General features: G+C 42.4%; 1 protein-coding gene across 1 annotated transcript; it reads left to right on the forward strand.

The window, feature by feature from the left end:
* Positions 1 to 9,636: 9,636 nt before the first annotated feature.
* s1pr5b (sphingosine-1-phosphate receptor 5b) lies at positions 9,637 to 13,603 on the forward strand. The gene is made up of 2 exons (XM_035183770.2): positions 9,637 to 9,770; positions 11,044 to 13,603. The coding sequence occupies exon 2, from the start codon at positions 11,316 to 11,318 to the stop codon at positions 12,543 to 12,545; it is 1,230 nt and encodes a 409-aa protein (XP_035039661.1). The 5' UTR covers positions 9,637 to 9,770; positions 11,044 to 11,315; the 3' UTR covers positions 12,546 to 13,603.
* The last annotated feature ends 269 nt before the right edge of the window (positions 13,604 to 13,872 follow it).

Raw genomic sequence — 13,872 nt, forward strand, 5'->3', positions numbered from 1 at the left:
CATTTTGGTCCATAACAACTTAAACTTTATAAGATACATTGTGCACATCCCAAGCCATTTTCAGACATGAACTCCAGAAAATGATCGGTCAATCGGATGCAGACTTTCTTCAGACTTCGCCTTTAACATATAAAGAGCGCAGCAGGAGATTCTCTGGGTCTGAAGCGTTCATAACAAGAAAATGTCCGGAGTGTCCTGGTGAGGGGAGGCGTCTGGGTAGAGCATGTGGGAGGCAGGACATGATGTGCAAATTCCGCTGCAGAAATCACGTGCTTTTGTTTACAGCACATCCACACCTGCATCTGCCCTTCTCGCCAAAAGCTCTCAGATCTCGTTGACTTTCTAAGTTGACATTATCGTCGATTTCTTCTTTTCATCTTGGGATATTTGTATTGTTTTTGTTATTTCAGTTTTGTGTCCATCGCATTTTTTTAACGTTATCAACGTGTTGATAATATCCTGCTGTGTTCTCACATGGGCTCACTCGTACACTCTCTGGAGTTTTTACCAGGGGGCTGGTTGGAAAAGTGTCTTCAATCTCACTGTCTTTCTAAGTGGACATTTTCGCCTGCGTCTTCTACGTTTATGTCACCTCTTTTTCATCCTGAGATATTTCTATTCTTTTTTTTTTCATCTGCCGTGTGTTAGAGTCGTCATCAACGTGGCACCTTGTTCGTGGTGAATCTGCCATACAATATCCTGCTGTTTTGTCACATGGGCTGGCAGCAAAAACTCTGGAGAATGTCCGCACCAACTGACTTGGACATTTTCTATCTCACATAAATCCCCTCTAGATAATTTCAGGAGATTGTCTGGAGTTCAATGCATGTCTGAAAGCAGTTTAAGTGTAGGATTTCAACTGTATTATCCCAAACATTTCTCTTGAAGTTCCCCTGAAGAAACATTAAAATGAAACCCAACCACCAGGTTTGATAGTAGGGAATATCTGCATGTTCCAGCACATTTACATTTACGCTAATTGAAATATTCTTGAGTAAAATGTAATATTATACACATTCTCCTGTAATTCATCGTGACTTTTTGGATAGCTTTGGACGCTTTGGCTTCATGACTTGAATTTACAAGTTCTGTGGGTTTGAGGAAAGCTATACGACAGACCTGCCAAAAGGTCTGTGGGATCAACGAGTAAAATTCGGAGAGCCAGGATGTTTGGTTTTAAGCAAGTGAGCTCCCTGGACCAGCGCCTGATTTGAAACCCCCTCTGCTGAGTTGACTCAACAACTTTGATTGCAACTGCACAGTGCTGACAAGCGAACAACGGTAAGATTTGAATTTGTCTGGACATATACGTGCAAAGTAAGCAGATCCCTTAAGTGGTCGTGGCTTGCAATCAAATCGGGATGTAACTGAAAACGTGAGAAACGGACTGATTTTCCACAGATGGAATTTTGACCTGGAACTTTGTGAATCTGGAGGTTTCTCAGGTCCCTGCTGGCTGTCAGCTGGGTCTATTTCTGATCGCCTGAAGCAGGAGGGCAAAGTGAAGGGTTGTCTGAAAAATGAGGAGTCAAACATGGCTTTGGATGAATTTAGCCTATTCCCATGTGGTTCTCTGTGTGACTATGTGTGTGTGTGTGCATGCCCATACATGTCAGTGTGTAGGCAGATGTGATTACGCTGCTGCTGCGATTGCTCAAGGCAGAGTAGGGGGAAACCCTGTAGTTCACATTTAGAACACAGATAAAATAAAAATGTATTTTGCTTTTCTTTCACGTCTCACCGTGGAGCAAATTAGCTGCAAGAGGCCGGCTGGTTTGTGTCTTTGTACAGTCTGCTGTTGCACTCGTGACACCCCATTTACTGAAACCTGCACTAAAAATGCACCGCAGCACAGTGAAACAGGACCCAGCTGCTGGTGAGCTCGTGACCTGACATCTCACTGCTCGCAATGGAACAAGCAGCTCTGAAATGTGGTTTCTGGAGGAGGGGGAGGTGGTGGTGGAGGTAGTGGGGCTCAGGGAGTAAAGAGAGGGGTGACTGACACACAGATGCAGGGGCTCAGAAACCCGAGGAAAACATTAAGTTTCTGCATCTGAATTTCTCTCAACCGCACATAATTGGTTGCAGAGTTTGAATGACATCAGAGCTTTGACTTTGTCTAATGGGCTCGCTGAAAGAGCCAGGGTGTCGCTCAAAACGAAACAGCCTATCAGAGATCCTACTTGAAGTGCAGGCTTATATAACCTAAAAGTCTGTATTAAAATGCAGTGTGTGTTATAAGTTGTTTGATTAACAATTTCTCTTTCTCCAGTGCCTCTGTTGTCTCTCAGGCGTCCGTTGGCAGGAAGGTCAGGCGTGACAGATATTACAGGCCCAGTTAGAGGGTGAATTATGAGCTGCTGATCTTTTCCCCATTGTAAAACAGAACAAGTAAGCTTGAAATGCAATAACAACACAGCTTACACCAACAACACATGTTTAGCTTGTTGCTGAACCCTTCATCTTTGATTCTAGCAAGTATGTAAAGTAGCAGTGTTTTGAATCAACTTTATTGAGCATATCAATTTGTGCTTGATAATTTATGGAGGGTTGCACACACTTGTCTGGTCAGCACCAACATAACAGGTGTGAAAGGTGCTTTGGACCCCTGTCTCTGGGACTGGATCAAACTGATTCGGTTCGTTTAGGAAAACCTTTTTTTGATAGTTTGAACTTTTGGGCCAATGGCAGGAAGTTGATACAGAATTTAACAGTAGAAGAAGAAAAAGGTGATCCATAAATTGCAATGTGAAACCAAAACTAACTGGATGAAATGTAAACAATGAAACAAAGGCACAAACCTCGGTTTATAAACTTGTTATAAACTTGTTTATATCGATATAACAGTTAAGTAAAGAAGACAAGTTGTATTATATGCTGTAACTAATAATTAGCGGGTGCAGTATATGCCTGGCTTCCACTCAATGCTAGGCTAATCACGTCTGGGTAAAAAGCAACGTATTTCTGAGGCATAAAGACATGAGTGTTATCTTCCAATGTATGTGGCAACAATGTAAAGCAGCATATTTCCCTATTCCTTTAACTGTATGTCATACTGGCACCAGCTAACCTGATTCAAAGGTCAGATTTACCACTTGAACTGAACTGACTGAAACGCCTTTAGGAGAAAGTCTTATAACCATTAATGCTGCCAGCTTCGATTTGGATTTGTTCAAAAGAGATGTGAGGGGATAATTGTTCAGACATTTCTGAATGGTATGCTCTTTAACTACAAACACTGGGGGAAATCAAAAGAGACGAAATCAGACTTCAATTCAAATCACTTCCAGTCACGCTAACCTTAGTCTCTGGTTAACTGAGCTGGCACTGTGCCCATGTTTGCCTGAGCTTCTCACATATAAAACACCTCCAGAATGGAAACAAAGAGAGGGTTACAGAGGGGAAAAAGTGAGTGGGGGTCAAAAGATGAAAATGAGAAGGGAGACTAAGAAGAAGAAACAGAGGGAAAAAGAAAACAAATAAAACCTTTCAGGCCTGAGCCTGCACTTCTCCTCACTCTCACCTTATCAGCGTCCCGACTGCACGTTTATTTTACAAATTATTCTGGGATGCAGAAAGGGGTCGGAACTTGGAGATCTGGCATTAATTTACATTCTTACTGGTTTGCAGCTTTCCTGCTCTCTCTCTTTTTCCTTTAAAAGACAGAGAAAGATGGAATTTCAAGGGGCCCAAAAAGAAACAGAGCAAGACTCGATCAAGCAACAAAAACCCTGAGTGAGCGTCCCAAAGGGATTCATATGGCTGCCGTGCGGTTGTAATGTCTTTGTCCGCCCATCTCCTCCGATTACCATCATGTCTCAAGAGGGCTCCATGAGGATAGAATCTGTGTGTGTGCATGTGGGTAAGCAAAGATGTGTATGAGCTGTTTGCAAATGTATAATCCCATTGCAATATATAAGTATTATATTATAACATAAATGTAAATATACAAAATGCTTGTGAAACATACTGGGTAAAGTTGTGGGTACATTTATGTTGGATTAAGTTAAATCTTTATTTAGTTTTTGAAGTCCTTTGGTGGCTGCACAAGCGGTACACAGAGCAGTGACACTTTACTTTAAAGTTGATGTAGAAAACATGCAAACTGGTTATTTTACACCATCGTAGACACAGAGCAATGTTAGAGTTTTAGAGTTGTGTGGACCCCTGACAAACCATGAACTCTTTACTTTTAGGTCTGTTTTGTTCTCCACCAACTCCTGTAGAAAATGATACATAAATAGAAATAAACAGTACACAGAACCCCAAATTGGAGAATCAGGTGTTGTTTTTGTTGTTAACGCACCCGTTGTCATTAACCCGCCATTGTCATGATCGACCATGTCACTAATGCTGATGAGTCCTAGCCTCCAGAGACCGGTTCTCTGCTACAGAGAACCGGTCGCCTGTTTATTCAAATTTTAATAATATTGAATCATGAACAGATCTTGTGTCCAAATTGCACAAGATTTGACACTGCAGTTTATTGGGCCACTAACAATACACAAGCCAAGTGTGAAGCTGTAAAGAAGAATAGTTCTTGAGGTATGACAGCCATATACAGAAAGACAAACAGAGATATCTGGAATTAGCATTTACATTGATGATTAGTGCAGCTTTAAAGCTAAATCCTTTTGGTCAATTTTATTACTAGCTTATAAAGATAGTTAAGACTACCTGACTAATTGAACAAATTTGTATATATCATAACAGAAAATAATTTCAATATAAATTCTGACAAACTCAAAGAACAAATCCTGATCGGGCGTCTTTGTTTGCTTGTTTGTTTGATTGACATTTTCAATACATGGATCTTGATTTCTTTTAAATCAGGCATGTTTAGGGGACTGATTTCTATGAGTGTGTTCAATTTGGTTCAGTTTGATTAACTTAAGAAGACTGTTGAGCCCTGGCCAAGTTATGCGCTCCACTGAGTGCCATTTGAACTGTTTGAAGATAAAGCTGTGTTTTATGGTGGAGCAGTTTTCTTCCATGTGGGTAGATGTGTGTATTTGCATGTACATGAAAGAGTATGTCTCGTCTCTAACTGGTAGGCACATGCCCAGATGCCCTCAGGGACACGAGTGGGGTTGTGAGGTAGAATGAAGAATGAACACATCATCCTGAGGGTTGAGCTAGATGGTTGGTCAACACTAAACCAAGAAAGTTTCTCAATCTGGATCTCATTAGTCCTGTACAGTCTGCCAGTGCAGGAGTGAACACATCCAGACAGCAGCCACACTCACCCAACAAAGCTTCAGCGCTGAGACACAGCCAAGCCAAAAGAAATAGACTGGCTCACCAATAGAGTGCTCAGTGACCCGAACCACCCCTACACTGGAGGATGGAAACCACTGGATGAAAACTGCAGACCGGTTCAGATGTCTGCCTTCCGCAAACTATGAAAACACACAGAAAACAGATGTACATGCACAGGTATACTTCCATGCATGCAATGAACACACACACACACAGACCACTGGCTTCTCTTTGTCCAAGGTGTTATCTGCTGTTATCACTGTAATTGGAGCAATAGGGGGTCATTTCCTGCAAGAATCAAGCTTAATTGCGAAGGCTCATTGCTCCTCGCTGCATCTCCCGGCAACCGCTCAGCTGTCGTCAGAAGAAGACCAGCTCGCCTGTACCCCTCTTCCACAACCCCCCTCCCTCCCCCAACTTTCCCTATGAACTCATTCCTCGACTCAACCAGCCTTCTGAAGCCACTGTGCCCTGCCATCACTTCAAAAGAACGCAGATCCTCATAAATCGCTCTTCAGCGGACCGCAAACCGCAGCAAGACCGCAGGAAAGTCCAAACAAACAATGCACTGATGAGTGGGCTGGACTGTCTTAGGTCATGCAACACAACCCCCCGAGCCCATGGAGTGATTGGATACTGGAAAGTAAACATCACGCTTCAGTGAGGCTGTATGGAAATGTGGCGAGCGGAGCATAGGGTTAAAGAGGAGTCTGTTGTGTGACAGGAAAAAAAGGCACAAAGAAAGAGAAGGAGACAGAAATGCTAGAAGTGAGGAATGTTTTCTTATCGTCACAGAGCTGGTCTGGCTAGTCTTGATTTTGAGGACTTATCAGTGGATTACAACTGAGGACTGAGTGGTGATGGATTGCAGGAGGGTCCAGGGGTGCGATAGCCTTGGAAAGACCCCTGCCTGAAGTGTTTAGGTGATGAGTAAGAAGACAGGAAAAGACGACAGGAAAAAAGTATTTTAAAATGCCATATTAATATCCCTTTGCCTTGTAGGTAGTGAAAACCGCAACCCTCATGAATGTCTGACATGCAAAAGCTGTGAAATAATATCTTGGGTATTTTAAAGCTTTATTGCACAGAGAGGAAGTGCGGGTCGGGTTTTGTTAAGTCAAAAATTCACCTTCAAAACTGCACCATTAAGATTCCATGTTTCCATCTCTCAAACTGTAGGTGGTCCTGATTTCCCAGAGTATTTGATGGCAGAGTGCACCTACTTTTGACAACCATGTCCTCTGCAGACAGGCTTGCAAGACATCAAGGGCATGAAAATATTAATGCTACGGCTAAAACCTTGTTGCCACCAGCACTGCCAACTTACATTAGCCACCATAACATCACTACTCTGGTAGAGTCAAATCACCAGAGGGCTGTGGTCGGCCAAATATACAATAAAACCCTCATGCACCACAAACGGTCATGTTGATCACATAACTGGTTCATCAAGGTCAACATTGCATCCACACCTAAGAAGAGCTGGCTCAGCAGTCAGCATCACAGCAGTGTGTGCATGTGTGTAGCCAAAAACATATTTTAAGAATACCAGAGAGGGATATCCATGCAAGTGTAGTTACACCATCATATAAAACACAGAAAGACATGATGAACATGAGTCAACTGGGAGTGAAGATTAAAAAAAAGAAACAGTAACAAGGAAGCAGACGCAGACCAGACTGAGTAACCCTCAGAAGATCAAGACAAGGAGATGAAAGAGGACAGGTTTTCCTTCCAGTGCAGGTTAGTGTGAGTCCTGTGAGTCTGTTAGACTACTCATCCTCACTGTCAAAGTCCAGTTTCTCTCCGAGGCTTTGATGTGAGACCTCTGCGCTCACCCCGACAGGATATTACACTTTAATGGTCTCCTGAAAGGGCTCATCTCCTACGCGCAGCGGTACAGACTGCGGGGAGTGTGGGTAAAGCATGTCACATTTACACGCACAAGACGTACACAACATACCCCTTTCCCACCAAGGGAGTTCAAGGGCGGATTCTGAGCCAGTCTCTAACCAGTTCTTTGTGTTTCAACAGCCAAAGATCTGGCTCTTGGCCAGAAAAACTATTTGAAGCTGGCACCAACACTTTGCTCATCTAGAAAAGAGAACTGCTTACATCAGGGGGGCAGGATTATCGTGACCAACAAGACCAATGTCCAACTCAGAGGTTGCATAATAGACATGAAACAAAGATGTTTGGCAATGATGACTTAGACACGCACAACCACTTGCTGGTAGCGACAAACACACACACACACACACACACACTTGTGCCGCTGTAACACACATTCATGTAGTTGCACACTAGAGATGCACGAATCGGATCTGAAGTCATCCTAATCCAAATGTATTCTTGACTCATCAGCCCAGTCTATGCAATCCATGCATCAATAGTGCTCACACATACAATAACGAATGGACACAATACTTTGAATAGCACTGCAGCCTTCTAGCTTCCCAGTGACGTTAGTAGGCTGTAGCAGTACCTTTGTGATGGGAGACATTCATGTTTTTATGTTTTTCAGCCAACAGCGTGGACTGATCCCGTTTCAATACAAAGCGCACTGTCCTTTTTTTCATGAGTCGGTTCGGGTATTGTGATCATTTGATCTGTTGGTTCAGTGTGTGCCGGTATGTCAACAGTCACACTTAACCGACATTATCAGGGCCCTAAAAAGCAGCCACTTGACCCTGTCAGGCACAAACACGACTTTTTGACGAGGAACATGCAATGATGACGGCGTAAAATATAGAAGAGGTGGCTGGACAAAGAAGAAAGATCAACAGGCACAGACATAAATGTACACAATGGAGCAACAGGATTCTACACCTTTACCAGGTAATCCCACAACAAACAGGTTTAGCTGAAGGAAGCCTCTGTTTGTGTACACACACTGCAGTGTAACATATCAGAGGATCAGCCGGACAAAGAGCAGGATTTCCAACCGTCACAAAACTGTGGGTAAGGAAATTTGTTTGAAAGAACGACATACCAGGGAGGTGGAGGAATATCACAGCTAAAGCCAAACAGTTGCAGACACGTTTAAGGGTCAGTGAGTTTGTGCCTCACTGTTCCATGCAGTATCATATGTGCACAGTATGAACATGCAAGACAGCATGTGCATCACACAAAGCAATTCACGTTTTATGTGAGGCTTATGCAGCATCCCTCTCACCTCTCCTCTGCTCTGTTTTGTCCTCATAAACCTCCTGCTGGCCCTGCAGGGGAGGTTTGCAGGTGAGCCGGGGAAGCATGTCGCAGCACGCTACAATCTCCCTGACAGGCTCTGAGAACTGGAATGCCGTCATTACAACATGAACCATGTGAATCAGATTCACTCAACTTCCCCGCCTGCATAAGTATAGGGGGTTGTGAACGGATAATCGTGGGAGCAATAAATCTAGATCTTAACAAATCAGGAACTCAGGAAACACAAGAGCTCGGAAAATTGATACTGAGCCCTTTCTTTTTAAACTGGTTCTTCCAGCAAAATGGCAGCAAAGTTTTCCTAATCTTATGTTTTTGTGTTGAAATGCAGTGTTTATTCAGAACACATGGGAATTAATGACAAGCTCATGTAAGCAAGGTTTTTATCTTGCTGTCATCACATTATCATTGTATTAGGAAGAGAAGAAGCTTGATTAAATCAGGGAGATTCAGTTTTTATCATATTTGTGTTCACCTGTGGTTGAATGTAACCAGGTATATTTACTTAGTTACTGTAATTCAGTAAATTTTTTATGTATCTGTACTTTAATTAATTAGATTTACTTTCAGTTACTTTTCACTTTTACTCCACTACATGTATCAAGAATCATCTGTACTTTCTATTCTACTACATTCTTTCAATGTATTGCGTAACATGATCACAATGTTTTTATATTTTTAGTGTTAGGGTCAGAAACGAGAGGGGAATCGGTCCACTGATCCAATCAGAGCCTGCAGGTGACGTTAATACCCCGACTTCTGCAGTGAAAGCAACGTGTGCCACTGGTGAAGAAACATTTAAAATGGAAGAAATTCAACTAGAATGATGTAGTTGACTGTTGCATTAGGGAAGAGGCAGTACCCGGTTTTACTTCTAGTCATTGCAGTACTTTTACGATTACTTGAGTTCCCTTTTGTATTTTTATCCATTTGTCTATTCTATTTATAATTAACTACAGGCTAACACCACAACTGCTGTGGCTGAGGAATCAGAGCCACTGATCACACTGATGAGCATCACCGACATCTTAACGGGATGATCGCTGTTTTTGCATAAAGGTCTGCTAGAGAGAGAGAGAGAGAGAGAGAGAGAGAGAGAGAGAGATGGGGAGAGAGTGAGAGAGAGAGAGAGAGAGTGTTTGCATAGACCAACCCCCTTAAGCTGTTGCATGTTTCAACTAAGGTCTCCCTTCACTCCCTCTGCCTTAGTTTTGACTGTAAGTCACTCGGGGTTCGTGTTTGGATTCTCCTCACTGAAAAGCAAATGAAGTGCAGGAAAGGGACAATGCTGCAACAATTTCAAGGTAATTTCATCATGTCTAATGTAATATATTATTAGATAATGTTATTATTGGCTGTATTTGAGTCAGATGTTTGTTTGTTTTTTCATGCGGTGTAATTTGTGTCGTGTTTATACATGACAGAATGTCAGGAGGACAATAACAATTTGCTTTAGAGATTTATGATGATTTATGTTTATGAAATAATTTACACCAAAGGAAAGGAAAGGATGCTAAAACTTTTTCACAAAATTTGAAAGGAGATTTTCCTACAAAAACATATGCATGAGGCCAAATTCACTGACATGACATATATTGTTTATGTTCTTTTTAAATTTTCTAAATTTAAGTCAATATTTTCAAAAGAAAAATCTTGTCTTTATTCTGATGCATGCAATTATGACTTACTGGGCCTATTCTCTGGATCACATCCCATCAAGAATAATTTGACATTGAAACACTTATTCATGATCTCCATTCATATTCATGATCTCCAGTGTGTTATACTTCTTCAACACTCTGCATTCTTGTTTGTGCCAACACGGACCAGTTACATCCATTTCCCAAATTCTTTTGCAACAGACTGAATAGGTTAAAGTCTCCGGACCATTTGTTAAATGTTAACATATGACTCAAGAAGCAGGAAAAAACATTCCCTTACGCGACAGAGACTCAGAGGAATGCAACCCTAATCACCCTGATTGTTTTTAACATAAAAGCTACAATAATTCAACCGCAACCTTTCAGTGTATTTATGATCATGGTTTGCAAATGCCATAAACTTAAGACGTGCTGTTTCTGTCCTAAATTGTGTGTGGTGTGGGACATTTCAAACGCACCTCATCTATACTGTGAAAGTCGAATGGAGGGAAAAGCCTCTGCATGTGTGCCAAATTAATTGCATGCGTTACGATTGGTTATTGCACTGACTGACATACACTTTAAACACAACTGTCCGTTTGGCCGTTACAACACTATGCTCTGCAAACACAAATGGCCATAATCCGTGGGTCTCATCTGTTTTAGAGGACGACATATGGTCATGCCTGTAGTTTGAGTTTCATATCATCACAAGTATCACATACTCGCATTCAAGCTGTTTAGCCAAAGTCAAGATTAATTTCCGCTCAAAGGCGTGTGACATCTGAATATAAATATATACACCCATTGGCTAAATGGCTTGAGTGTAATGTAACTTAGTCTTGTTAAAATGCATGAATGTTGACTTATTTTAACTCAAGTCTGTGATGTTTTCAAGTTGCTCTGTAATGAATTGGATTTTCGTGTGTCTTTGCAGAGTCTGGACCCTCTGACCAGGACTAACAGAGCTCAACAGCACCGTCCTCTGGCAAAAAGGAGAACATCTAGTGATCTTGGTGGATTACTCTATATCACCTTGATGTAACACCTCCATCTGTTGAAAGGGGTCAAGCATTTTCTTTCTGTATCTTTTTTTGTTTTGTTTTCTCTGGACTAATTCTTCACAGCCCCTGCTGCCAATAGCATGTTAATAAAAATGACTTCATAGCCACCGACTGCAGGCGGAATAGAAGAAAAGCAACATAAAGCATGGAGGCTTTGAGTGCTGCTAATGCAGCGACTTCGCCCTCGACATCCACATTCCCCACATCCCCCGCTCCATCCTCTCCTGGCTACCTGCAGTTCTTCTGGGAGTACCAGGACATCTCTGTAATTGTGGAACATTACAACTACACTGGCAAGCTGCAGAAAGACCGCTACCGGGAGGGGCTCAAACCTGAGGGCATCGCGTTCCTGGTGGTGTGTCTCCTCATTGTCTTGGAGAATGCCGTGGTTCTCCTCGCCATTTGGAGGAACAAGAAGTTCCACCTGCCGATGTATTACCTGCTGGGTAACCTGACTCTATCTGATCTTTTGGCTGGGATTACCTACATGGCCAACATTATTATGTCCGGACGTAATACTTTGAAACTAACACCATTACTATGGTTTGTCCGGGAAGGAGGGGTGTTCATCACTCTGGCTGCCTCCATCATTAGTCTCCTGGCCATTGCAATTGAACGCCATGTTACTATGGTGACAATGAGGCCATACCATGGAGCCAAGCGGGGACGAATGTTGGCATTGATTGGTGCAAGTTGGGCCCTCGCAGGCTTTTTGGGGGTCCTACCAATTCTGGGATGGAACTGCATGCACAGACTGGACCAGTGTTCTACAGTGCTGCCACTTTACGCTAAGAGCTACATCCTCTGCTGCGTATCTGTGTTCAGTGCAGTGCTCCTGGCCATTGTGGTCCTTTATGCCAGAGTATTCCGCATTGTCCGTACCAACACACAGCGCCAGCGGCTGGGCATGTCAGCCAGCATACGGAAAGGCTTGGCAAGGAAGTCACAGAAGTACATTGCCCTCCTCAAGACAGTCACCATTGTGCTGGGCGTCTTCATCGCCTGTTGGCTTCCCCTCTTTCTCCTCCTCCTTCTGGACTTTTTCTGTCCAACTCACAGTTGCCGCCTGCTCTACAAGGCTGACTACTTCCTGGGAGTAGCCATGGTCAACTCGCTCCTCAACCCCATCATCTACACGCTAACCAGCAAGGACATGAGGCGAGCCATTTTGAGACTGCTCTGTCGGCCGTGTCTGATGACCAGAGATGGCCAAGTGAAGAAGATCGGGATGCCGTTCCTGGAGTGCAGCTTCAGTAAGACTGAGGTGGCCTCCCAGAAGTTAGAGGGGGGACAAGAGACGACCATGTCCTCTGGGAATGTCATCACCTCCCCATCTCCGATTAAAGCTCTTTACCCCAAACTCTTCAAATCATAAGGACATAGACTGAAGGGTTGAGTCCATAAATGTGTGAATAGGTTTCCCACTAAAAAGAGGACATGTAGCACTTGTCTGTTCCCTAGAGGAAGCAGTTCTTGTTCTTCTCAATTTTGGAGTAGACCAGAAACAGATGTGATGGAGGCATGAGTGGTGCAGTTACCACATTCACATTCTTCATTGTGAACTGATCAGAGAACAGAAGGCCATAAAGATGCAAATGTGAACAAGCAAGCAAACGTTTTATGAGTTTAATGCAAGTGATGGATCTCCTTAACTAATTTGCACTGAAATATCACAATTAATGGAGCAGCAGACTTGGATAAAAAAAAGTTCTGTAGTTTGTATGGAAACATTTCTGTAAATGCAAGACTCTCGTGACCGAAAAAGTATGAACATTTTCATCAAGACCTTCTGGGTCAGTGGTGAACGAGTGGGACTGCCTCTGCTTTTATTTCCACATCAAAGTGCCTCAAATTCATCACAGACTCTGTGGTGTGCTAAACTGCCGCACCTCTACATGTCAGGAAAGCCAAGTAAAGATTGTCAGATTACAAGAAAGACAGAGAGCGATACTCTCACAAAGACGGCTTGGTAGAAAGAATGTTGTGGGAGGGAGCGGGGCACAAAATTAAAATCCCCCACTGTGGTGGTTAACCTCTGCTGGGGTTGATTTTTGAAACGTCAGTGTGTCAGGAAAAATGTCTACAGCAGATAGAACAACTAAAGGTCATCATAGCCTGTAGTGTGATTGACTGACAGATATATCAGTTACATTACATTACACACTTGGAGTTGAAGTTACAGAATTTTTCTTTTTATGAAATGACTTTGACATCAGTCTTTTTTATACAGATGTTTTTTTCTTAGTCTTTCCAGACCTTAACTGATGAATGATCAGTGTGCTTTTTTTGTACAGTAATTCATGTAGTGAAGTTTTTGTATTGCTGAAATGTTTTTATATCATCTATGTTGTAAATTATATCTATTTTGTAACAAGAAGGCCCAAACTTTAGCTTTCTTTTCATTAAAGAAATAAAAATGTTTTCTTAAAATATTCCAAAGAGTTTTTGCTTTATTTTCTTTGTGTGTGCATACTGAAACTGTGTAAGTGTTTATTTGTTTCTGTGTATCTGAGATTGTGTGAATGTTAAGAAGCACCACAGGAAGTCAGCCTCCTTGTCTCACATCTGGTAATGACATTAGCCTACATACAGCGTTCTTCAACAAGCTCTGCATGTCTGAGGACGACTCCAGTGCCACACAATGCACCTTTTGTTCAGACATTTGTTTGTTTCCTTATTCTGTAAACTTTGCACAGTCTGAC

This window comes from Hippoglossus stenolepis, chromosome 2 (genome assembly GCF_022539355.2).
Source record: "Hippoglossus stenolepis isolate QCI-W04-F060 chromosome 2, HSTE1.2, whole genome shotgun sequence".
NCBI lineage: Eukaryota > Metazoa > Chordata > Actinopteri > Pleuronectiformes > Pleuronectidae > Hippoglossus > Hippoglossus stenolepis.